This window comes from Medicago sativa, chromosome 7 (assembly GCF_051527215.1).
Source record: "Medicago sativa cultivar Bolivia chromosome 7, Bolivia_mono, whole genome shotgun sequence".
Classification (NCBI taxonomy): Eukaryota; Viridiplantae; Streptophyta; class Magnoliopsida; order Fabales; family Fabaceae; genus Medicago; species Medicago sativa.
Genome location: NC_140755.1, coordinates 68,165,258 through 68,191,365, shown reverse-complemented (window position 1 = coordinate 68,191,365; position 26,108 = coordinate 68,165,258). Strand labels below are relative to the sequence as shown.

General features: G+C 33.2%; 4 protein-coding genes across 4 annotated transcripts; 1 reads left to right on the top strand and 3 right to left on the bottom strand.

Annotated features, from left to right (window-relative positions):
* Window positions 1-1,086: 1,086 nt before the first annotated feature.
* LOC146907974 (uncharacterized) lies at window positions 1,087-7,496 on the bottom strand. The gene is made up of 2 exons (XM_085727411.1): window positions 7,238-7,496; window positions 1,087-1,792 (listed from the first exon to the last, which is right to left on the bottom strand). The coding sequence occupies exons 1-2, from the start codon at window positions 7,353-7,355 to the stop codon at window positions 1,239-1,241; spliced, it is 672 nt and encodes a 223-aa protein (XP_085583537.1). The 5' UTR covers window positions 7,356-7,496; the 3' UTR covers window positions 1,087-1,238.
* Window positions 7,497-12,423: 4,927 nt separating this feature from the next.
* Window positions 12,424-14,627, bottom strand: LOC146907973 (uncharacterized). Its single transcript, XM_085727412.1, has 2 exons — window positions 14,445-14,627; window positions 12,424-13,148 (listed from the first exon to the last, which is right to left on the bottom strand). Exons 1-2 carry the CDS (start codon window positions 14,560-14,562, stop codon window positions 12,613-12,615), a joined length of 654 nt encoding a protein of 217 aa, XP_085583538.1. The 5' UTR covers window positions 14,563-14,627; the 3' UTR covers window positions 12,424-12,612.
* Window positions 14,628-14,977: 350 nt separating this feature from the next.
* LOC146907972 (uncharacterized) lies at window positions 14,978-20,082 on the top strand. Its single transcript, XM_085729202.1, has 9 exons — window positions 14,978-15,004; window positions 17,522-17,788; window positions 17,885-18,159; window positions 18,314-18,475; window positions 18,573-18,686; window positions 18,774-18,849; window positions 18,949-19,044; window positions 19,605-19,695; window positions 19,821-20,082. Exons 1-9 carry the CDS (start codon window positions 14,978-14,980, stop codon window positions 19,865-19,867), a joined length of 1,155 nt encoding a protein of 384 aa, XP_085585328.1. The 3' UTR covers window positions 19,868-20,082.
* A 2,414-nt stretch (window positions 20,083-22,496) lies between these two features.
* On the bottom strand, window positions 22,497-25,819 carry LOC146907971 (uncharacterized). The gene is made up of 4 exons (XM_085729201.1): window positions 25,627-25,819; window positions 25,288-25,509; window positions 25,112-25,197; window positions 22,497-22,556 (listed from the first exon to the last, which is right to left on the bottom strand). Exons 1-4 carry the CDS (start codon window positions 25,817-25,819, stop codon window positions 22,497-22,499), a joined length of 561 nt encoding a protein of 186 aa, XP_085585327.1.
* Between the last annotated feature and the right edge of the window lie 289 nt (window positions 25,820-26,108).

Sequence of the window (26,108 nt, the reverse complement as noted above, 5' to 3'; positions counted from 1 at the left end):
TATCGGAGCCTTAGTAATCCAGTGTTCGGCCAGAAGGTAAGTAAAGTCTGACCAGGAATTGTTCCCATTAGGAATCGAACTCAGGTTCTCCTGAATGATTCGTCCTAACAATTTGTGTTCAATCACTTGGTTAACTCTTGAGCCTTCTAGCTGAAGTAAAGCATAACTATTTTCCGTTTTCTTCATGGGTAATTAATGGAGCTTTTATTTCTATAGTACAGCCAAAACAAATGTTCTGAAATATTAAAACTTTGGGTTTAAAATTAGTATGTCACTAAAATATGAAACATGTTCTACAAATGCTTTCCAAACAAGTTCATTAAGGAGAAGGCATTGACTGAGCCTGGAATATACAGATAGAATCCGCAAAGACGAGTGGTTCTTTGAATGAGATGTCATCGTCATCTCAAGTAATCAAGCACAAAAAATATGAAAATAGACATCAAACCTCTACGCAATTTAGCGGTACAGATATTGTGACAGAGATGTTTCCTAGATGATGGTTACTATTGCAAATGATGTTGGGTTCATATTTCTTGTATGTGATGTATTTATCGTTTTAGTTGTTAGGATATGTGGTTCCAAAGGGAATCATAGGTTAAATTCATTATGATGAATCTTATTTCTTATGTTGTTGGATACTACATTAAATAAATGTTCATATATTCACTTCTTTTATTGCTTATTGGTTCCGGCTTCCATAAAAAAATTGATCACCATAATCTATATATTGAAGTAAGATCAACAGACACCACTGGATAAAAACAAATGTTCAGTGTATCCTTTGAAGTTTGAAGCCGGGAAAATTTTAGTAGTTTTTTAACAAAGTTCTAATGGTTTTCACTATTTTTAATTGGATTGTCTTTGCTTCTTTGATTCACTTGTTTCATTTGCGCATGTTGGTCTTATATTTCATATGATTAAGCATGTTTAGAGAATGCTAGTAACCTTTATCTCAACAGGTACTATTTAGACATTTTGCCAACTATATATATTCATTATCATATCATTTTTGTACTTCCATTCATACCATTACTATATGCATATTATATTTTCTAAACACCGCAAACATTTAAAGATGTCACGTTAGAATGAATCATTACTGCACACACTTTAGTATAATCGAGGAAGATATCCAACAAACATAATAACAAAAACGAACTCAAGGAAAATATGGAAACTCAAAGAACCAAAGCAACCGATGTATGTATAAAATTAAAATAACGTTACATGCAACTCTAGATTGGAAAAGGAATGTTCAACCTTGCTCTTTCTTCCATAATTTGCCTCAATGTATTAGAAATGCTTTGCATAGCTTCTCTCCCATTTGAAAGCTTAGCTGTATTTTCATTTAATCTGCGTGTTAAGTCTGTACCCTCCGCTTCCAAGCTAGCAACATATGTAAAATAAATAGGTTCAAGTTTGATCAATGTTTGTAACCCTTCGTTGGAAACATCAAGAGAAGTGTGAGGGTTAAGACGAAGAACTAAGCGATCAAGCCATTCACCGCTGAAGCCAATAATCTTGATATCATCAAGATAATTAGAAACTAATGTTTTTGATGTAGTCATCAAGTCTAAGGTAGAGTGAGATCGCAAAAACCTGAGGAATTTGGCGAAATATTCGTAAGCTTGACGTCTCTTGTTCGGAGTGTGTATCTGTTCTGAAAGAAGGAAGCCAGTGTGACGAGCGGAAAATTGTGTGAGGAGGTCTGCATCTTCTGGACAGAAATCGGCAGGAACTGGATGACCATCAGAGTTTGGTAAAACATAAGGCAGCCGAGGTGCAGGACCTGTAAATAAAAATCAACTTTCATACTAACATCATGGCTCTCTTTGGTAAACAAATAGCGGATGAACTTATAGCGGATAAACTGATGAACTAGCTTATAGTTGATATGGGACAAATTAGTTGATTAACTTTGTAGTGTTTGATAAAATGAGTGGTTGAACTATCATTTTTTAGAGGATGGTTGAAATAGCTTACAAGCATGAAATGCATAAAAAAGTATATTGAATTTTTTTCTTTCAATTAAAGCAACAAAGGTAAAATTGACATAATTGATGATAAGTTATAAGTTTTAAACTATAAGCTACTTGAATCCGCTTATTACTAGTGAAAATAAGTTATAAGCTCGTGAGAAAGTGACGATTATCAAACAAATCTTTTTAATCAATTTTTTAATTAAATAAACTTATAAGACATAAACTATAAACTATAAGCTCAAATATATTACTTTTTTTTTTTTTTTGAAGAACTCAAATATGTTACTTGCCAAACAGACCCTATGTTTGGTAGCCTTTGGTCCGATAAGAAAGTGGGAAGAATGATAATTAAAGAGTATAATGTGAGATTCTTGGTAGTTGTTTGATAGAAGAACAAAATCAAAGAACATATTTTTTCTACTCTTCTCTTATCTGATTGGATTAAAAATAGAAAAAATTGCATTCACCTCCCCTATAAGTCTATTGAAATGTAATCACATACTTCTACACATTCTGTTCATCTACAATGAAACCTAAAAAGTAGAATATGACAAAAAGAAAGTAGAGCTTTCTTTTGTCAAAAAAAAAAAAAGAAAGTAGAGCTTTCTACAAAAAAAAAATAAATAAATAAAGAAGAAGAAGAAGGAAGCTAGAGCTTATTTAAAATCGAAAAGTTATTAATTTCTTTCCAAAACTGGAGAAGAAATATTTGAAAAGTCTATGTTCTTTCCATTGTGTCATTTTTCTTATTCCTTCCAAAGAGTGGAAAAGTTTTGGATGTTCTTGTTTTCATCTCTCTTTGCTTGTTTTATTTTTCTTATTCTTTTCATTGGAAAAATTATTCTTAAATATATTATCTCTTATATTTTTTTAGATAGGCAAAATGATAATAGTTATTGAAAAAACACAAAAATGAAGGGTCTGAAATTCGAACCCGATCATGTTGTCCGACTTAACAATTTCGACATCTTTTACCATTTCAGTTAAGACCTGTACACTCATCTCCTATAAATTTATGATTTTATAACCAATCTAAGTAGCAAAATACTCATTTGATGATCTAACTAACTTATTTATGACACATTTGATAACAAATTTGTAATACATTCAAGAATTATAGTAACAATGCACATTTTCCAAGGCATAGTATTAGTCAGTATATTCGGGACCACCGGATGTCTTTTGAGATACAAGGGTAGGGAGGATTTATTTTAAAAGAAAAGTTAAAAAAGATCAAAGAGAATTTGAAAGTTTGGGATCAGAATCACACACAGAATATGGAAGGTAAAATTAGAGAGGTGAAAGACCATATTTCTTCCCTTGGTTCTAAGGGGGTGGATTTGAACCTTATAAAGGAAGAAGTGGTGGAGCTTCATGAGCTTTCAGAAATTTTGCTTTCTTTGGCAAGAATTAATTTGAGTATGAGTTCGCAGAAGTCAATGGTACTCAAATTGAAGGGGTCCAAAGAATAACTATCTTTGATCATTTTGCTTCTCATTTTATGGAAAATGTTGTGGATCGATCTAGGGTGGAGGATTTGAATTTTAAAACTCTAATCCAAGGTGAGTCAGGGGAGCTAGTTAAACATTTTACTTTGGAGGAGGTGAAACATGCAGTCTGGAATTGTGAGAGTTTTGAAAGTCCATGTCCCGACAAGATCAACTTTAGTTTTATTAAAGAGTTTTGGAGAGACATCAAAGATGATTTCTTGAGATTTATTTCTGATTTTCATCGCAATGGGAAGCTATCAAAAGGTATAAACTCGACTTTTATAGCCCTTATTCCGAAAGTGGACAGTCCTCAGTGTTTGAATGATTTTAGGCCTTTTTATTGGTGGGATGTATGTATAAAATGTTGGTAAAGGATCTTGCAAATAGGCTAAGGCAGGTCATTGGGAGTGTGGTCTCAAATTCTCAATCTGCTTTTGTGAAAGGGAGGAAGATATTTGATGGTATTCTTATTGCTAATGAGGTGGTTGACGAATCCCTTAAACTCAAGAAAGAAATGTTGCTCTGTAAAGTGAATTTTCAAAAAGCATATGATTCAGTTGATTGGAAGTGTTTAGACTCGGTCATGGGTAAGATGCGCTTTCCTACTTTATGGCATAAATGGATATCATAATGTGTTGGCCCCACTTATGAGTTTCCTTTGAAAAGGGGAATGCAACAAGGTAACTCTTTATCTCCTTTTCTGTTTTTGCTTGCGGCAGAGCGGTTGAATGTAATGATGAATTCTTTGGTTGATTCTAGGTTATTTAAAGGTTATCATGTGGGTCGAAGTGATTCTGTGAAAATTTCTCAATCTTCAATTTGCTAATGACACTATAACTATTGGTGACAAGAGTTGGTCCAATGTCAAATCTTTGTGAGAAGTGCTTCTTTTGTTTGAAGCTGTTTCAGGGTTAAAAGTTAATTTCAATAAAAGTATGTTGATTGGAGTGAATGTGGCAGACTCGTGGTTGGCGGAGGCAGCAATGGTTATGAATTGTAAAACTGGTCGGATTCCTTTTGTTTACCTTGGGTTACCGATTGGAGGTGAAGCTAAGCGCTTAAGATTTTGGGGTATGATGATTGATCACATTTAGAGTTGGAAGAACAAAAATTTGTCTTTGGATGGTCGCATGATTCTTCTAAAATATGTCATGTCATCTCTTCTAGTTTGCTTTCTATCTTCAAGGCATCTAGGATGGGGTGACGGGGGAGAAGCATGGATGTGGAGACGGAGGTTGTTTGCGTGGAAGGAGGACCTTGTTAGGAGATATTGTTTGTGCCCAATAATATTGTTATCCAGGAAAACGTATCATAAAAGTGGAAATGGCTTTTAGATCTAGCTAAAGGTTGTTCAGTTTAAGATGTTTATCATTTCTTCGTAATGGAGGAAGAGCATGGTGAACATTTTATGGTTGATAATATGTGGCATATAAATGTTCCTTTAAAAGTTTTGCTTTTTGCATGGCGCTTGTTTTGCAACTGTCTATCAACAAAGGACAATTTACTAAGATGTGGTATTATTCAAGTTGATTTTACTTTCTTTGTAATTGGGTGTGGTATGGAGGAATTGGTTGGTCGTATTTTTTTGTGTTGCGACTTTTTCGGCAATATGTAGTATCTTATTTGGGTTTGGCTTATTCTTTCTTCAGTTGACCCGGCTACTTTAGCAGACCATTTTTTGCAATTTAGTTAGACAAATGGTTTTCACAGATCTTTTCGGCCTTTTTATGCATCTGATTTGGTTCTCATGTGTTTGGACAACATGGAAGGAAATGAATAATTGAATTTTCGACAACAAGGAAGTTTAGTTGCACCAATTGCTAGATAAAATTAGGTTGCGATCTTTTTGTGGTTGAAGACAAAGAATCCTATGCTTTTGTCTATTCCTTTGACTTGTTTGGTAACCAAAAAAAAATTCCTTCGACTTGTTTTTTGATTTTGTCCTTGTAATTAATTGTTACTGTTCTATTTTGACACATCTTGTGCAGGAAAGAACACTTGACTCATTTTAATATATATCATTTTACTTGTTTAAAAAAAAATGAATTCAAAGGACTGTTAGTTTATTTGAAAATCTATGTAGATATAGAATACTCGCCAATTATTATTTTTTAAATTATTTGACTGTAGTTTATTTTTAAAAATTATTTTATTTTAAATTTTCTCTAATTTTTTTATTATTTTGTAAATATTTTTTCATTACTCAACAAATTTTTTAAGTGGGTGTGGTATGGAGGAATTGGTTGGTTATCTTTTTTTTGAGTTGCGACTTTTTCGGCAGTATGTAATATCTTATTTGGGATTGGCGTATTCTTTCCTCAGTTGAGCCGGCTACTTTAGCAGACCATTTTTTGCAACTTAGTTAGACAAATGGTTTTCACAGATCTTTTCGGCCTTTTATGCATCTGATCTGGTTCTCACGTGTTTGGACAATATGGAAGGAAATGAATAATAGAATTTTCGACAACAAGAAAGTTTAGTTGCACCAATTGCTAGATAAAATTAAGTTGCGATCTTTTTGCGGTTGAAGACAAACAATCCTATGGTTTTGTCTATTCCTTCGACTTGTTTTTGATTTTGTACCGTTCTATTTCGACACATCTTGCGCAGGGAAGAACACTTGACTCGTTTTAATATATATCATTTTACTTGTTTAAAAGAAAAAAGAATTCAAAGGACTGTTAGTTTATTTGAAAATCTATGTAGATATAGAATACTCGCCAATTATTATTTTTTAGATATTTTTTCATTAGATTATAATAAAAATATATTTTTACACATAGAATAATAAGAATAAAAATAGCTGGTAAAGTTTTTTCCCTAAAAAAAAAAGCTAATAGAGTTTCTTTTTACTATAGCTAGTAGAGTTTTATTTTGTCAATATCATAATATATTTCAATCTCCATATATTTCAAGTTGTCAACAAAAATATATTTAGATTTATCAAGAAACATCTATAGTAGAATTAGGGATTTAAGAACCACACTACCAAAATAAAAGGGATTTAAGAACCCAATCAATGAAATGATGAAATCAACAATATAATCCAAACAAATTAAATTTGGTTTAGTTTTTTTTTTCCATGTTGAAGTGGAAAGAAATTAAATTTGATCTCTATGGTTTAGATATTGATTTCACTACATAAAATAATTTACCATGATATTGATACGAAATTTCAATCGCCGACTAATCTCTTTTGGAGAATTTGTGGAACATAAGGTGAGTTTTCCTTCCAAACCGAATTAAACCATAATATTTTATTATTGTTTCTTTTATTTCACCATATATTAGTAGTTATTTCTTAAATAAGTGTTTTCTTAGAGACTTAAAAAAGTGTTGTATTCATATATAAAATTATCAATAAAATTGAATCAAATCAACCCAACTATTTTTTCATTGATTTGATATATGGTTCAGATTTCATGGTTTAAATTTTTCGCACCTAAAATCGGAATCTTCACGACCTTTCCCCGAGTAGATTTCAAAACAAATCTTAGCTACACGAAATAGCAAAAAATTCAAACTCAAATATTTCAAGAAACCCAACACCATCATCTAATGACAACAAACAAGCTCTTAGTTTCTTCCTTTTTTTTTCTTTATGGATTTTTCCAGATTGTTACCTCCACTATATAGGTACCGATCTAATATTGAATATATATATGAACAAAACAAAACGATGAAAAATTGTTAAAAAGTGAGATTCAGATGCAGTAAAAGTAACAAACATACGTACCAATATTCTTCAAAAAACATACGTACCAATAATTGTTTGTAAGGCTTGAGAATTTCCTCTTCCCTGAAGCTCGTTGTGTCTATACCTCGGTCTTTTGTTGTTTAGAATGTTATTTGGAAGTTCATCCCAACCATTGTTGGACATATTTTGCTGGATGGACACGAGAAATTTGCAGCTATTTGTCTATTTTGGTCAACTCACTTTTGGAGTAGAGACAATAATTAAAATCATATACATCCTTATACTTTTTAATTTATTTGGTTTGATGAAACAGTCCAGTCATCGTACTTCTTTCCACACTACAAACTTCTTACATCTCTTAATATTATTATCCTTTGCACACTTGCCTTTTCGTCATATAAAAAGAAAGTTAAATAGTGCTCTTAAAACATTTTATTAAGGAAATAATATAAAAAATATTTGTTGACAAAAGGTAAAAAGTAGACTTTCAAAGTTTTATTTTTCTTCTTTTTAATACAAAGTTTTTTTTTTATTTATTTAACTAATATCTTTAAGACACTTATTAGTTTTTTTTTTTGAAGGATTAAGACACTTATTAGTATAATTCTAAAGCACAAACTCAGTGGAAAAGACATATTGACATTTTCCCAAATAGATAGCTAATTCATAATAATTATATAAATAATGAAAGTCAAAGTCTCGGTATAAATACAAATATATATGACGATGACAAATGCAAAAGGAAATGATAAGGTGTGAGCATATTGCATAGTTTTTTACTCTGGTATATTCTAAAAAAATGAATATAAAAGATTTTTACAAATTGAAATAAAACTCCAAATTTATGTTAGGTTATATGCTATTCAACATATATTTTTTCATTCAATATGTGACTCGTAGTCACACATGATATACAAATAATCTCTCCTTCAAGTGAGGCCATCCATTAATTTGGATATGTTCCCCCTCAAACATATGTTTTTTTTTTCTCGTCCACATGCCCTTGTGTCATATCGTTGCTTGCATCATAAACAAGACATGTTGATGACCGCCATTTTCAGATAGACTTTCAATACAAGGAGCCGGTTAAAACCTAACTCTAATACTAATGTTGGATCATGAAGGGGGTTCGAGAATCACCACGTTGAGTTTTGAGCAAACACATAGTAAAATTGAACACCACATTTTTTTTTTGAAGAAACAAATTGAACACCACATTTTAATGCCAAATTTCCTAAGGAATTAATTTTATAGGTCCTCTCACTTAGATGTTGTTCAACCTCCATTTTTTCATCAAATGTTAGACTCTTACTCACACTTCATAAACAAAAACATGGAGCAAACAACAATGACCACCAACAATCAAGCAAAAATAAGAAAAGCAAAACAAAAATGAAACCAAAGAACAAAGATAAATACAGTAAAGGAACAAACACATGAAACATTCAAATTGAGGCACACAATAAAATATGCATTGATGAGATTTTGAGGCACACAATACAATTTTCCTTCTAACCTTAAAAAATTGACGGTGATGCCAATTTAACTATCAACCAATTTGCTACTATCTCTATCCATAAATTACTCTTCAAGTGATTTTATCAAGTCCAAGCCCGACTTTAACCTTGACTAGACACCGACCTTCACTTACATTCAATCACCCGCAGTAGTACCACAAGCTTCGAAGTCTCATTCCTTTTCTTGCATCCAACCACACTCAAGTGAAAATATTAATTTTCTAATCCATAAACAATTAATATTAAATAATCCTCAAAGGCGAATTTTTTGTTACCAAGATATTGATGCGAAGTATGATAGATACCAACTGCTACATCATCATCTGGCATGCAAGGAAGAACCGCAACTCGCGATGGGATCTTCACGCCTCAGGGCGAATTAACTGAAACTCTATTTTTGTTCATCCATCATTATCGTTTGAACAATATCTTCGAACACATGTTTGAAATAACCTACTATTAGACATGAATGTTTATAATGTATACCCCCGCATAACGATTAGAACGATCACTCATAGATCCCCAAAGTAAAACGACACTTAAAAGTCCTCACTTCATTATTTAACGAAGAGACAAATTTGGGGAGGAAGGGCACCATACAAATCTAATCTAGTTAAAATTTAAATCCTTGATTAAAATTTGATCCTACGAATTATCTAATTATTATTAGATTGACTTAGCGTCAACGACTTTGTTCAAACAAAACAAACGAAAATACTTGTTGAAAATAAAACATGAACCGTAAACAAGTAAAAATTGCATTAAAAACATGCACGACAAAAATGAGGATGATATCAAAATAATCATTTTATAAATAAATGAAAAGAAATTAAAATTTGAAAGGCCACTAAGCCTGATTTTCTTCTTCTACTTCTTCATCCTCTTCCCCAGGAGATCGCTACATTCGGTGGCCGATTTCAACGCAGATTCAAGCCCTTTCTTATCGCGCTCGAGCTCAGCCACCCTCTTAGTCAATTCCTCCGCATATTTGTGAGTAGCATTAACTATTCCTCGTACTTGGTTAGGCCTGGATTTCTGTCTTTATGGGAACACTCCATGATCACACCCATCTAAATTTCATGCTTGTCCTTGTAATCAACATTACAACGTCGGCTCCAACTTGGCCAAATTAAGCTCAAAGGCCACCTTCTTATTAAAGAATCTCTCAGCTCAGGCCTCGTACTCACTCTCTGATCCACTCAAGGCCATCACAATACTAAGGGCTCACTGCCTTGATAAAACCTTATGTCACTGTTCGACTTCTTTCAACAAGACCGAGCTGATTGGTTATTGAGCCATCAATACTGCTCAACATCAAAGTGAGTTGATTGTGGAACTTCTATGGGTTCGACCAGTCGCTTGGAGGGGTCAGCACTGGACAATCCAAATTCTCGGGGGGGATTTCCTTCTCAAACTACTGAGCTTTCCCTCGAGCAACAATATCAATCCTAATCCTCTTCGGCTAATGCTCTTCCACGTCTATGACCTCCCTCAGATAGGACTCGATCTGCTCCAATGGGATGCCTGTCGAGATTGGGGAGTCCCCTTCAGAAGTGGACCCCATTGAAAAGTATTGATATTATGAGGACCCTTTCTCTTAACAACACTAGCCTTACTCACACCCTTCTTGGTGAGCCTCATCAACTCTTCCTGAAGGTTAGGCATGGCGCTTGCGAGCAGCATAAAGGAGAATAGTTAGTAACAAGCTAACAAAAAAACAAAAGAACCAATTGCAGGAAAAATACATCAAGCAAAATGCAAAATTTACCTAGTAAGACCCTCGCCTCTAAGGCATTCGAACACCTGACAAGCTTGAATGTATCATTGAAACTAGGCTCGGAAAGAGGAAAACCCTTAGAAGTCTATAGAATTTATTGCCTACTACCTACTACGGTGTAATGGATCAGGATACAATCATAAGCCTAGAAACTAATGTAGTTCTCGGTCTCCTTCGCTGACAACCGCTCATAGGCAGACACAAACTCTCTCATTTGATGACTAAAATTCTCATTGCACCAATATAAAGGAAACATAGGGACCTCTACTTCAACAAAGGACTCATCAACCATAACGCGTCTTCTTGTTTGTATCACACTATTTGAAGCCATCATGTTCTTCGGCTTTATGATCAAATACTTATGCTTGAAACTTTGAACAAAATCAGTGTAGATGCTAAGAAGAAGGCGATGTATGGACGAATTCAATGTGCGCCGCACACATTATTTGAAGGTCGGGATGAAGTCCATCAAATTTGGATAAAGTTACGAGGGATCTAATTCAAGCCATTTAAAAATCTCATTTTGAAAATCCGAGAAGGGCATTCTGAAGCCCATATCTTTAGAGACAACCTCATATATAGGGATCATGTTCTCCATTTAACAATATCATATCATGCTGTCTATCGAGGGAATTCTCACATCATAGTCCTCTTCGCCCCTCGAGTCAACAACTATAATCTTAATGCTCGTCTCATGGAAAGCGTAGATAGTGGGGGTCATCATGGGATCGTCCCCTATCCATCTGTCAATGGGTTCTTCAACGGAGATTCTGTAACGCCCTGGATTTTCATCCAAGATGTTAATTAAAAATATTCACTTCTTTAAAAATATTTGAACGAAACTAATGGAAAGATAAACTATTAAATTAAATTAATAGAAAATTACTCGTTTTAAGATTAATTATTTCCTAACGGAAGAAATAATAGAGTTCAAAAATATTTTAAAAGTTACAATTACAAAATAATAAAAACTAATCTCCTTTTTCATTGAAAAACCCAATTTTCCCCGTAAGCGTTTCATCACACATCAAGCTTCATATTTCATCTTTGGTACCTACAACATTATATTACTGTAAGGATCAATTTCCGGCTCCACACGGGATCAACTAAACTCAGGAAAATGCCATAAAATAATAATAAAAATACTCATCAACTAAAAAGGATTAAAAATGGGCAAAAGAATAAAGTACACAAAAACTATTTGGTAAGACTTTATGCATCAAGTGCATGATATGCAAGACTCAAATGATCCGGATATCGTCTTAACGCACCCAGCCACGACTAATGGAAGAATGAACCCTATATATGAGGTTGTCTTTAAAGATATACTACCAATCTACCAATCTAAAATAGATAAACCACCACAACAGTGGTTTTCTTAAACAAAACTACCAATCTACCATTCATAGGAAAAACAGAGCTGGCCACAACCCTATCATCATCTTCTACCTTAAAACGTGCATAAACTATGCCTTAAAGCATTCTTAGTGCCTAGAGGTACACCCCACCATCCCCTCCCCTACCGTTCGAAGCTTGCAAGAAAAACAACTCACCATATCAGACGTCGTTTTGCTGATCAGGTCATATCAAAAAGTAATAGTGATCTGCAGTGTGTTACTTAAAATGTCCGGAGAGGCGGGATAATTCAGTAAGTGTCGGTGATAATGAGATAAATTCAAAAGTTAAAATATGTGGTCGACTCTTGATCACATATTCTATCGTGGACTGCAAAGGTGGTATGCGAGACAACAGTTGATCTAATTAGTGTCAATTTTTGCCATTTAGGCATCAATGACGTCACGACAGGGAGAATCACGAGCTTCAACTTCTGATAGGTGACATCATAGTCTTTCATTGTTGGAGTTTCAAATGACTTTGAAGTATATCACCATGAATCAATCAAAGTAGTTCACCCTATAATTTACCAAAGAAGGGGAAAGCATATTGGAAATAAAGGTTTTTCAAACACAGCTAACATTTAAAAATGTAGTAAGTAGTAACACATTACAATGAAATATTATTGAACACTTTAGAAATCTCGAGGAAGATATCCAATAGACATGATAATAATGAACACAAGGAAAATGTGGAAACTCTCAAAGAACCAACCGTTGGTATAAAAATTAAAGTAACGTTACATGCGACTCTAAATATTAAAAGGGGCGTTTAAGCTTGCTATTTCTTCCATAATTTGCTGCTTCCTATTAGAAACGTAACCCATAGCATCTTTCTCATTGGAAATCTTATTTCTCAATTCTTGTAATTTGTATGTTAAGATTGCATACTCCTCCTCCAACTCTCCAACAAGTTTCAAATTAGTAGCTTCTTGATTAGTCAGTTTTCGCACCTCTTCTTTGGCGATATCAAGAGTGGAGGGATTCAGACGAAGAACCAAGTCATCAAGCCATTCACCTCTGAAGCCATACATATTAATAACATCGAGTCCTTCAGCAACATGTGATTTTAATGTAGTCATCAAGTCTAAGGTAGAGTGTGATCGCAAGAGCTTGAGGAAGTTGGCGAAATACTCGTAAGCTCCACGTCTTATGTCAAGGGGATGTGTTTGTTCTGAAAGAAGAAAGCCAGCATGACGAGCAGAAAATTCCCTGAGGAGTCGCGCATCCTTAGGTGGAAAATCGGCAACAACAGAGCGTGGTAAAACATTACGCCAAGGTGCAGGACCTGTAAAGAAAACACATCAACTTTCATACTAACAACTAATTATCAACCATTTCAAAATAAAAATAAAAATTGTTAAATAATAAAAAATAAAATAAAATAAAATTTCTTCTGTTACTTATATTCTCATTCATTAACCATTTTTTCAAAAAATAAAATAAAATAAAAACTGTTAAATAATAAAAAATAAAATAAAATATCTTCTGTTACTTATATTCTCATTTCGAGAAAATTGTATATATCTTGAGTTCCACAAATACTTATTATTATTATTATTATTTGAGCAAAGGACAAATACTTATTATTTTCTCTCATATGATTTTTATGCTATATTTGGTTTATAAAATAAAGTGAGAGGAAAAAAATGTAAGAGAAAATTTTATTAGCCAAAAAAAAGTAGGAAGTTTTTTAGTTTTTGTTTTTTGAAGGAAGTTTTCTTAGTTGTAGATAAAGTAGTAGACTTCTAATAGGTAGATGGAGGTATCCATCAAACATTACTCTAAGTTATATTGTTAAATTCAAGAAATCCAACAATAATATCTAGTGGATTATGTGCTTTGAACTATCCATAAAAGGAATGATTACCTCCTTTTATTTTTATGTTTTTTCAGATTATTTAGGGTTCTTTTGTTAATCTATAATTTAGAGATCAATTTTAAAGATTTTTTTAAAAGATAGAAGTTGTATTGTGTTTACTTTCTGGAATGAAAATATTTTTTTTAACGAAATCAATTATAAAAAAAATGATTTTGTGAAAAGCTAATACGGGTAGTTTGTTTGGGTATATTTTTTGATAAATAATTATTTTTAACAAAAATATCACTTTTTTAGTAGTGTTTATTTCAGATTTTTGACCATAAATTAAAAAAACTTCCCAATAACTTTTTCAAAATCTACTTTTTTTAAAAGTAAGAAACTTCAAAAATTGGAAATTAGCTTTAAATTTTTATAAAAAATCTATAAAAAAAATCTTTAGATTTTTTGAAGACCAATAACATTGTTTTTTAAGTCAAAAAAGAACAACATCTCATTTGAAGCAATTTTTATATTTTTTTCTTCAGAATACTTAAGTGTTAGAGCTTCGGATTTTTAAAAAACCCTCGTATAATAGTAAAAAATTGGAAATTAGCTTTAAATTTTTATAAAAAATCTATAAAAAAATCTTTAGATTTTTTTAGACCAATAACATTGTTTTTTAAGTCAAAAGAAGCACATCCTAAGAACAACATCTCATTTGGAGCAGTTTTTATATTTTTTTCTTCAGAATCATATTTGTTTTTGAAAATTTATAACACGTACCAATAATTGTTTCTGGGGCTTGAGTATTTCCTCTGCGCTGAAGCTCGTTGTGTGTTTCTAACCGTCTTCTGGTTCTTCTACTGTTAGTATGATGTTCATCTTGACCATCGGTGGGCATTTTTTGCTGGATGAACAAACAATGAAATTTGCAGCTATTTATCTACTTTGGTCCACCCACTTTTGGGTAGAGACAATAATTGAAATTATATATATATATATATATATATATATATATATATATATATATATAATCCTCATAACTTCTTTCCACACTACACCTTCACATTATTACCCGTCATACACTCGCCCTTAACGATATAAAAAAGAAAAGAAAATAAAGAAACACAGAAATTCAGTGTGAAAGGACCGTTGAATTTTTCAAATAACAATATATATTGTACCCTCCTATAAAAATAATGGCAGTCAAAGTCGCTGTATAACAGTGTATGCTCCCTATTTCATTCAAAAACAAAAATACTGCCCAAAAAAAAAACACAGCAATATGTACCCCCTCTAAAAAAACAATATATATCATGACAAATGCAAAAGGAAATGATAAGGTGTGAGCAATTGCATAGTCTTTTTTATTTTATTTTTCTTTTTGTTTTTTATGATAAATATTTAGGATAAATGGCAGTGGCTGAGTCAGAAAAAAAGCTCGGGTGGGCCACTAAAATAAATTATAATATATAAGGGTCATGTTAACTTGTGTGGGCACAAGTTAAAAAACTACAAATGGAATTAAAAAGTAACTTTTATACTATTAAAAAGACAAAATTTCAAACTTTTAATATATTGAATGCACAATGTTCAAGAAAAAGTTTCTATGTTTAGTTTCTAAACTTGTGCAGTGCACAAGGGCACAAATTAACATTTCCCAAAATATAAACACAAATTAAAGTTGTAATAAGCATTAAACACGAAGTTGAAATGACGGACTTTGACTAAAAAGTTAGGGTGGATACTTAAATAATTAATATTTTACAACAAATATAATTATGAAACTTTTTTTTTATAATACAACTGTTAACTGAGAGAATTTTCAGTTGACAGGACAATATGTGGAAAATTTGAAACCCATGCAAACTCGAAGGTCTATAAACCTCCACTAACATGTCAAGTATAAGCATCACATAAATCACGTATGCCACTTTTTTGAAACCGCCGAAAATTAAAGCCGTTGAAAAATTGTTTAAAGTCTCGCAAAATAGACATGTAATTGAATTATTTAAATTTTTTGGGTGGGCCATTACACCACTTTGTGGGAATTTGGATCAACTAAAACCTAAAACCGACACAAAATTGTATAAAATCTCGCAAAATAGACATACAGTCGTTAATTTTTTTATTTTTCCGGGTGGACCGTTGCCCACTCTAAGCTATGAAGGGCTCCGCCTCTCATAAAGGGATGATGTTCAAGTTCAAGGAAGATAAGACCTTAGAGTTCAAAAAACACTTAAATAAATATTTAAGATGAGGGGATGGGGAATTACATAGTCTTTTACTGTAGTAAATTGTATGAACAATTATAAAATATTTTAACAAATTGAAATAGAACTCCGTATATTTATGTTGGGTAATGAACCGAGTCTAGAAATCACCACATTGAATTTTGTGCGACTAGACAACTAAAATTGAATATCATATTTTAATCCAAAATCTTAAATCATTAAGTTTACGGGTGATTTCACTATATGTCACACAATATCCAATTTTTTATTTAATGTGAAACTCTTACTCAAAATTTTGATAAAATATGTGTAAAGCAAAACCACAATCAAAGAAAAGAACAATATTTAAGAGAGTAAAGGAACAAACATACTAACATTTAGTTACCCAATTCAGCCTAAAACCGACCTACGTCTAAGGAAGAGAGTAGTTATTCCATCCATTATCATGAGATATAAAGAAGTTTCAAGAAGTTGTCTTCAAGAGTTCTCCAATAGAAAACCCTAATTTCAACCTCTTTTTCCCAACTATTAACTCAAAAGAAGATCCTAAGTAATTCGAGAGGGAAAACTTATATCCTCCCTCTAATGAAATCTCAATATCCAAGGTATTTGAATGTGTTTCCCAACCCAAGTATCTCACCTAAAAGCACTCAACTTTAACCCTTGAAAGTTCACGAGTTTGGTTTTTCAAGATTTCTATTCGAAAGAGTAAAAATCTTCAAAGCTGCTTGACCCAATACAAATGCCTAACATTTGGGCACTACCACAATTTTAGCCTTTAATAGCACAATATTAATAGCGTTTCTGGATAAATGCTATTAAAAATGCAACTCATAGGCCAGTTATAGCACTTTTCAGAAAGCGCTAAGAAAAATTTGTTAAAAAATGGGTTAGATAGCGCTTTTTTACGAACGCTATTATATTGGTTCGCACTAATAGCGCTTTTTAGAAAGTGCTATTGTTGGAGGGGGGTATAGATAGCGCTTTTCGTAAACGCTATCTTTGGGCTTTATGAAAATTAAAAAAGGGCGGATGGTTTTTTTCATTTTCGCGCACAAAACTAAAAAGCATTGGTCATCAGAACCCATACCTTCATTCCACCGTCCAAAGCTCTTTACACTCTCTCTCCAAATCTGAAAAAACTTCCACCGTCAAAACTAAACCCATACCACCGTCCTTCATTCCACTCTCTCTCTCTCTCTCTCTCTCGAAACCAGCTTCATTCACTCTCTCTCTCGAAATCCAAACTAGCTTTAGTCAAAATCAAAGTCAGAAGTCACTCTCTCTCTCTCTCTCTCTCTCTCTCTCTCTCTCGAATTTGAAGTTGAAATCGAAGTTGAAGTCGAAATTGAAGTCGTACAGAACTTTCAACTCACCGGACTTAGTCATCGTCCGCCGCCATCACTAACTGGTTTTCATTTCTTTTCTATCTATCGCTTTTTTCATTAAGCGATTCCAACGCAATTTTGTGTTAAAGAATAAAGAGATTCACGTTGTAAATAAGCTGAACTTATTTTCCAACGTGATTCTGCGTTAAAGCCTTTTTATCCGTAATTTCGTTATTTTGATTTATTTATTTTGCTTCATAATCCTAATAACGTATATGTTCATTCACTATTGGTTTAGGGTATTTCGTCTATTGAAATTTACTTATCATCCCCATGCCGACGTTTGGTTGCTCATGGAAAATTATATAATACGGGTAGTGATGTTTTACACAACAAGAAATTACCACCCGGATATGTCAAGGTTAGGATAGATGTTGCTGTTGAGAGGAAAGCTTTGTTGCCTATACCTGTTGAAGAAGGTGATGTCTTGACTGTTGGTGAAGCAATAGGGACATTTGTGGCATGGCAATTGAATCTTGTTAAATTGGTTGATGAACATCAAAAGGTAAATTAATTACCTATTATTAACCTTTGTGATTGATAAGTGATATATACTTGTTTTATTATTTGGTCACTAACCTAAAGTATTGTAACTAATTAGATTCCAGCTAAATCTAAAAAAATTGACAAGAGACCCCAACATAGTGCTGAATCAGTTGCTTCACCAAACAAAAAGATGAAAACTGTGAAGCCTGCTATGGTACCATTCCTTGATACTTATGTGAAGGCAATAATGACTGAAGGACAATCAGTCCCAATTTACATGGACAATGTTATATATGGCAAAGCTTATACAGACGAAGTAGAAATAGAGAATATAGAAGAGCTTGTGCAACATGATTGGTTAAGTGCCACTGTTATAGCTGTATATGCCAGGTACCTCTGTTAAATAGTTGTTATTTAGGACTGTTACAGGGCTTTATTATATTGGCTTTCTGTCACGAACTCTGCTGTTCTGTTATTCCTATTTTTGGGAGTGTGTTGTTTGGTTTTTTATGTTTCTGTTTTGTGCTGTTTGTTCTGTTTCAAGTTTCTTGTATGAAAATTTGATCAAGCCTCGTGGGTTGGAAAATAAGTTCTCATTTTTATCCCCGCATGTATCTCAAGAGGATAAACAAGGGCAACAAATAGCAGACATCCTATTGACACACAAGTTTAAGAAGAAGCTGATTTTTGCACCGGTCAATTTACGGTGAGTTTTCTCTACAAAACATCATTCAAGATGACTAAATTTGAAAATGTGGTTTTTTAATTATAATTGAAATATATGTAAATTATGATGTATGCAGGCTAAATCATTGGGTGTTACTTGTCATCAATCCCGGAGCTGAGATGATATATTATATGGATTCATTGCCGGGGGGACATCCTAACATTGACATTGTAAGAAGAAAGTTCATGAAGTGAGTATTGATTCTTTTGATTTATAATTGACATAAGTATGATTATTGAGTGTTATTACTCATTTGAAGTTGATTTAATTTTGATAGTGCCATGTGTATTTGCCGTTCCCTTCATCCCAAGTCAAAATCAAAGTCAAGTATAATCCCATGGATAGAAATAAAGGTATATTTTCTAATCAATGGTATTTTTTTTGACAACGTAATCAATGGTATTTTTAATTCATCATGTGGATTAAATTTCAATTATGTAATTTTTTTCCAGTGTCCTATGCAAACTAATGGCATTGACTGTGGCTATTTTGTCATGCGATTTATGAAAGAGATAATATTGGCAAATCAAGACATCATCCCCGGAAATGTATGTATGTGATTTTTAATATAAGTGTACATTGATATCATTATATACCTTTTGTTTCTCTTATCTTTCAACATGATATTCAGACCCAGTTAGACAAATCTAGTGGACGCTTGGTGCATTGTTGAATTTCTTGCTCCCGTAAATTGTGTCTTATCTCCATTTTTCGGTGTCAGACCCATTTTTGTCCCCCTATTAAACCTCTTTACTAGTGATTGTCGCTTGCTGCTGTCGGTTTTGATCTGGTTTCGACTCTCACCAGTCGTGTAGTCTCTTTTGTTGTTTTCAAACACATTTTCAGGTCACCTTCATAGCAATCCACCACTGTCAGTTATTTGTTGATGACTTATTAACTGAAACCTACAGAATTAGTACCACCTCCACCCTATCTACATGCTATCGAAATATCAGATCCATCTAACCATCTGTTCATTCTCCAATGCTTCATTTATTGTCAGTGTTTTATCCCATTGTCCGCACAACTGTTAATTTGTAATCATATATATATATATAGCTAGGCATTCTTTTTCTAACTCAATTTTTTGCTACTTTTATATTTGAAGTATTTTGGAGATTACAAATGTAAAACCTATTCTAAAGATAAGCTAGTTGAGGTCGAGGAGGATTGGGCAACCTTTATGGTCGAGTATCTTAGTGAGTTTTATTTTCTTTTTCAACAATTTTCATTTGCGTTTTTTAATTGAGTTATTTTAAATCGTAATTGGTAGTGCTGGAAATTCTATGTTAATTAATTTTTTGTTTCATATTATATGATACAGGAGGCTATATTGCTGAAAAACTTAAATTGGGTAAAATGCAACACTGATGGTGCTGCCAGCTCTGTTAAAGCTGCTTGTGGTGCTTATTTACAAATTCAGACTCAGGTTTTTTAGGTTACTTTTACTATCAATATTGCTAGGAACAAGACTGGTTTCCCAAATTAGTACTTTTTGGAGGGTTTTGGTTTTATGTCCCCCCTCATCTTCATCTTTATTTTGTACTTTTATCTATTTATGGAATGAATTCTGAAGATTGTAATGAGATTATCATGAATGTAATTTGCTATATTCATATTTCAGTATCTTATTATAGCGATTAATTATAGCATTTTTGGTTACAAATTTTAAAAAAAAAAAATATGCAGATTTTATTAGCGCGTTTAGTAAAACGCTAAGAAACCCCTATTTGAGTAGAAAGGCTACTATAGCGCTTCTCAGAAAGTGGTAAGAAACAACTGTTAGAAATGCTACTTTAATAGCACTAGAATAAGGCTATGTTAGCGCTTTCCTAAAAGCACTATTGACGTGTTGCTATTTAATAGCGTTTAGAAAGCGCTATTATAGGCTCCTAACCTTTTATCACGGGGGCTTTCTTAACACTTGAGAAGCGCTATTAAGAGCCAAAATAAGTGCTATTAAAGGGGGTATTTTGTAGTAGTGGGGTTAAAATGCTTACCATTTTAGGAATCGTAGGGGGGCATGTGATAAAGGAGTTTTGACCGATTGGTTTCACACCAGGACAGTGGCAATTATGCCGGTTTTATCAAACAAATAAAATACTGTATCCACAGAGATCTCGCTTAGTCAATTTGAGTTTGTATCGATAAATTTCCTAAACATGTTGTTTATAAAAGTCTTTTAGTGGTTTGAATCAAAGTAAATTGAATAAATATAGATAGAGTTATGCTAGGATTGAATTTCAATAAATATTCCTCGTATGGTTCCTCTTCGTTGATTACATACTTTTTATGCTTCAGATATAACTCCACCCTTTCCTTAACATACGTGATGGTCAAATTAGGCAAGTGTAACAAATCGTTTACCAAGTAATAAAATGATAAGTAGAGCATCATATCCACATGGATTATCGTTTAGTCTAAACAATTCGCGTTACTTATTTGGGAACAAAATAAATAAATAAATAAATAAATAAGATAATGGTTTAGAGTTTGCAATTTAATTTGTTTGCAACAGAGCAAGTTTACATGTTTTGATTGCAGAATGTTTGCGGCGGTTAGGATTATTTGAATCCTCCCTATTCATTTGTTGGAATTAATTAGCAGTCAAGTCGCGTTCAATTATTCTAAGTAGACTATCTGAGTAATGAGTTCGTCGAGACGTGATAACCTAATCAGTTTGTCAAGTTGCATCTGCTGCTCGCACGGTGATCCTTACGTGCAGGGTCTTACTCTCTCGTTCGATTTCGGTCTATGCATTCGCCTGTTGAGTTGCATCTGCTGGTCACACGGTGATACTTACATGTGGGGTCTTACTCCATCAAGGGTAATTGAAACATAGACTTAATTAAAGTTCCTACAAAGGTACGGATCCCAGAGTTCCTAAATGTTCTCTCATCTATGTGTCTTAGAAGTACATAACACACTCTCCCTCTTGGTAGTTCTACAAACAAGCAGCCCTATTAGCTTCTACCTTACAAAGGTGCGAAGAGAATGGAGTCACTAAGCTGATTTAAGTCGTGAAGTTTCCTTAATTACTAACTAGTTACTACCTGATTTCAGCAAATGTTCATCAATATTAGGTATGTCACCTCCCTAAGTACTTACTATCAAAGTACGCTCGCTTCGGTTTGTTTCCCTAGTTACTAACCAATTACTTCCTGGTTAGACAAATATAAATATCTAGATAAGAATATCATTATTAGACCCTGTCACTACCTAAGTGCCTAAATCAGGGTTATGCTTCAGAGGAGACAAATTTTACGAACTACAGTAAAACTAAATATCGAACAGAAAATATCTGAATAAACGATTTTAAATTAAATAATTATCCAACAAATAAAATAGAGGTTCATCTTAGAACCCTAGCCTAAAAAGATTTAGTTACCCATGGTAACTAAAGACAAATTACAAAAGAAATAAAACATACCCTAGAGAAACTTGGAGTGAGGAGAGAGAAACTCCTCCCTGGAAGCTCCTAGTGCTTGCCTTCCTCTTGAATCGCTTCATTCTGAATGAGAATTTGTGAAAGAGGAATGTGGTATTTATAAGGAAAGTTTCCACATGAATTCGGGCCAAAAAATCGGGCTTTTTCCCACTAAAAGGTAGCAAAAAACAGTTTTGGCCTGCACTCATCAATGCTATGGACGTAAAGACTTTGCTCGGGAAGTCTGAGTGTACAAAGAATGCATGCTCGAGGCACCAAGGCCATGCTCGGGATGCCTGTGAGTGCGTTTTGATGCATAAATATCTGTTTTTCCGTCCTTTTGGGTGTTTGATTTCATATAAGATGTCTTGGGACCTGGGAACATAATTTCTCCCTGTGTAAAATCTTTTGAGGCATTTTGAATCTTCACTCTTGATCTTCACAAAGTCTTAACTAATCTTCAGATGTCTTGATTTGCCGATTTGCATGATTTCTTCATGAATTACATCAAAAATACCCTATAATTGCTATGTTTCGGGAAGAATAGAATTACTGACTCAAATATATAAAACATTACAAAAGTCCCGAAATCATAGCAATTGTTCTAATTCTCCTCTGTTCTGCTGGTAAAACCTATTGAAAATGATTGAAAAACATGTTATTAAGTTGGATATTGCTTACAGTATGCACCACAAATGTTTGATGTATTTGTTAAGAAAGACTCGTTTTAGAGGTAGTATATCTTAATCAAAGGGTTTATGATGGCTATCACCATGTTATGTATCCTCTCAACCTCGCAAAAGTCTTGTCAATATGGGGTAGAATTTGTCATCTCAGAGACCACTTATAGTCGATTTGAGCGAACACCTTCAAATAGCTTTCTCCGAAGTTGGATGAAATTAAAGACCGTGGATCTCAAATTATTACTGACCTTCGACCATAGATGAAAGATTTTAGTTTGGTTGCTATGATTTGTATTTTGGTTTGTTAACTCTCTATTGTCTTTTGAAAGTTCTATATGTATCTCTAGCGAGTATTTAGTTATTTTTATCATTAGTATTGATCTCAAAAAAAATTTGAGATCAGTACTAATGATAAAAAAAAAGTTGGGAATGTCCCAATGCATAATCCTTTTGATTGTATTGTTGCTATTCCAACATTTGAATGAATGAAATTTTATTTTGCTGTAAAAAAAAAAACTTGGATATTGCGGGGTTGTTTGTAAACTCATCCTTTTCAGTTTTCACTACTAGAAAAAGCAAAATTAGGGAGAAAAATTAGCGACGGAAAAAAAATAAAATCCCTCCTAGATTCCTTACTCACAAAATTTAGTGATGAAATTAGAGAGAGATTTCACATTTTTCCTCTCTGAATTTCCCTCACTAAGTTTTGTGTTTTTAGTAGTGTTTAACGAAACAAAATTTATGTTATTTTCAATGTAATATCTATCAATTTAATTGAATGAATACCTTACTTATAGAAAGAAAAAGAATTATGTATTAATTTTCTATACCATACAAAATATTATTTATGCATGATAATTCAATATTTCATCCTACATATTTGGGACTTGCTGGAAGAATCAAATCCAACTGTCTTTTCATATAAACAAATAGACTCTTATCAAACACAAAAATAAATAAATAAACAAACTGACTTAGTTTGTAGTCTCGATGATATTGTAATTAAAGAAACTGCCATAAGAAAACAAGATTAGATTGTAATTAAAGAAACTGCCACTAGAAAACAAGATTAAAACGAAACATCATGTGCATATGATTAAACTATTTCGTGCTGAAGTGTATTGGTAGGTATCAAATTTCAACTTTTGAATTGGACTTTTTTTATTCTTTTTTCACACAAGTTGACCTAGCTTGGATGATGTCGATTGGGTATTGCTGTATATTACGAAGTGGGCATTTGGTTTATATTACATGAAGATATATACAATATGTATTAGGTGGAGTGGCAAGATATGTTAGAACCTGGGTCTGTTACAATAACTTGATCAAGAAGATGATGAAGATGAATACGATAAAGAGTGCATATAAACTTCAAAGTGTGTTTGTAACACATTAACCTTTACGTTTGATTCGTCCCCACCAGTTATGCCAACCAGATTCAAAAGGGTATATGGCAAATCTCATTTAGGATACTATGGAATCCTTGACGTGACTTGCACATGTAAATTTTTCTCGTGCACTTAAGAAAAAGAGAGAATGATTTAATATCATTTTCGACCGAATTTTGACTCACAAGAATGTGATGTTTTGTCTCTTTTCTAAATAGTGTCTCTATTTATAGATAAACTTATGTCTTATGGGAAAGAGAAACAACTCTTTAGAAAATTTTTTGTTCATGAATGACTACTCTTCTTCAAATCAAACATATTACACCCTTTCGCTAAGAATCTGACGCTCTTTCTCATTTCTGAATGATTTAATGCTTCCAAAGTGTCTCTATTTATAGAGAAATTTATGTCTTACGGTGAAGAGAAAAAACTACTTAGAAGAGTTTGTTCATAAACGGTTACACTGCTTCATTGATCAAGCATTACACCCTTTTACTAAAAGGTCTATTTTAACCGTTGCAAATTTTCAAATTTATATTTTAAAAGTTGCTCTTTACACCATTTCGTTAAAATGTTTCTTTTAACGATTACAACTTTCCAGATTTATATTTTGAATCTTACTCTCACAAAATAGTGGTGTGGATCAAATTTGTTCGTTTTTGAATGAAAAAAACAAATTACAAATCGTTCAATTTGAAATTCAATATTTCAATTTTATTATTTAATGTCCAGCCATTGAATTTAAATCAAACATGACTCAATTATGGTTTTTTTTTTTTTTTTGGTACAACAATTATGGTTTTTTTAACAAGCCAAAATGAAACATAGATTAAAGAACACATTTTCTAACTAGCAGAAAGCAGAAAAAATATACAATGTTAAAGCTACAAGAAACGAAGCCTGATAAGAAAAATTCAATGCCAATATCCAAACAAACCAAGGGATTAAGCCACCAACAATGATAACTAAAAGCAAAAATTACATGTTTCGCCTTCAACCACCAAAATGATACCAGCTTAACTTTATCCACTAATTCATAAATCGAAGCGGCCTTGTTATTAAAAATCATGTTATTTCGTTCTTTCCATAACACCCAAATGCACGCTAGCCATATTACAAGAATAGTAGACCGAAGACGTCTGTAACCGCCTTCTAATTGACCAAACTGCAAAAAATGACCAGACAAACACGTCAGATAAACCCCTGAAAAACCAATCCATCTGCACAAATGATACCAAATAGTGCCGAAAGTAGAACAAGAAAGAAACAAGTGATCAGACGTTTCCTTCATACCGCAACTACCCACGCATAGTTGATTATCATGTGATAGAATGTCGCGCCTAATAATATTATCCTTTGTAGGAAGCTGATCACGAAGAAGCAGCCAATCAAAAATAGTAAATTTCAAAGGCACTTCCTTATTACGAATCAATTTCGAAGTTACCACGTGGATAGGTTGCTCCGTAGTAGTTAGCATTTGGTACACACCATAAACTAAATAGCCTTTGTCAGGATCTAAATGTCATTGCCACTTATCCTCAGTGTCAGCCTGCAAAACAACATTAGACAACATTCCACTACATTCCCCAACCAACTCTTCCTCCCAAGCAAAAAAACTACATCGTCACTTACATTCATCACCACCAACCCCCACCCTAAATGAAAACATCGCCGCCACCGACACTGCAGTATCCTCAGCTAACTCGAAAAGACAAGAAAACCGAACACTCAGAGGGACACCATCTAACCAAGGGTCAGTCCAAAAATGAGTATCTGACCCATTCCCAACCTGCCTCCTAATATTATCATCAAGACAACTACCCATAGCCACATCCCCTCTTCTACAAATACCCGCCAAATCCTTCCACCAAACCGATCCCTCCCTCCTACCTTCATTGAGCCGCTCCCAACCTTACCATATCTAGTCGCCAACACTCTATAGCACATACTCCCCTTCTCAACTGACAATTCTCAACACCACATACCTAAAAGAGCAACATTAAACTCAAGAATTCTCCTTACCCAAGACCTCAACCTCCTTCTAAAAAAAAACAGTATTTCAATTAACCCAAGATAAGAAAAACATTTTAAACTAAATTTGATAGAGAAGATGA

Coding starts and splice junctions, on each gene's coding strand:
- LOC146907971 (XM_085729201.1), bottom strand. CDS start 25,819: ATGGGTAGTTGTCTTGATGATAATATTAGGAGGCAGGTTGGGAATGGG. Junction 25,198..25,287: donor ACTATGCGTGGGTAGTTGCG/GTATGAAGGAAA, acceptor TTGGTTTTTCAG/GGGTTTATCTGACGTGTTTG. Junction 22,557..25,111: donor GTCTTCGGTCTACTATTCTT/GTAATATGGCTA, acceptor CATTTTCAATAG/GTTTTACCAGCAGAACAGAG.
- LOC146907973 (XM_085727412.1), bottom strand. CDS start 14,562: ATGCCCACCGATGGTCAAGATGAACATCATACTAACAGTAGAAGAACC. Junction 13,149..14,444: donor AGCCCCAGAAACAATTATTG/GTACGTGTTATA, acceptor TTTTCTTTACAG/GTCCTGCACCTTGGCGTAAT.
- LOC146907974 (XM_085727411.1), bottom strand. CDS start 7,355: ATGTCCAACAATGGTTGGGATGAACTTCCAAATAACATTCTAAACAAC. Junction 1,793..7,237: donor AGCCTTACAAACAATTATTG/GTACGTATGTTT, acceptor TTTTATTTACAG/GTCCTGCACCTCGGCTGCCT.
- LOC146907972 (XM_085729202.1), top strand. CDS start 14,978: ATGACAAATGCAAAAGGAAATGATAAG. Junction 18,850..18,948: donor TCCCATGGATAGAAATAAAG/GTATATTTTCTA, acceptor ATTTTTTTCCAG/TGTCCTATGCAAACTAATGG. Junction 19,696..19,820: donor CTTTATGGTCGAGTATCTTA/GTGAGTTTTATT, acceptor TATATGATACAG/GAGGCTATATTGCTGAAAAA.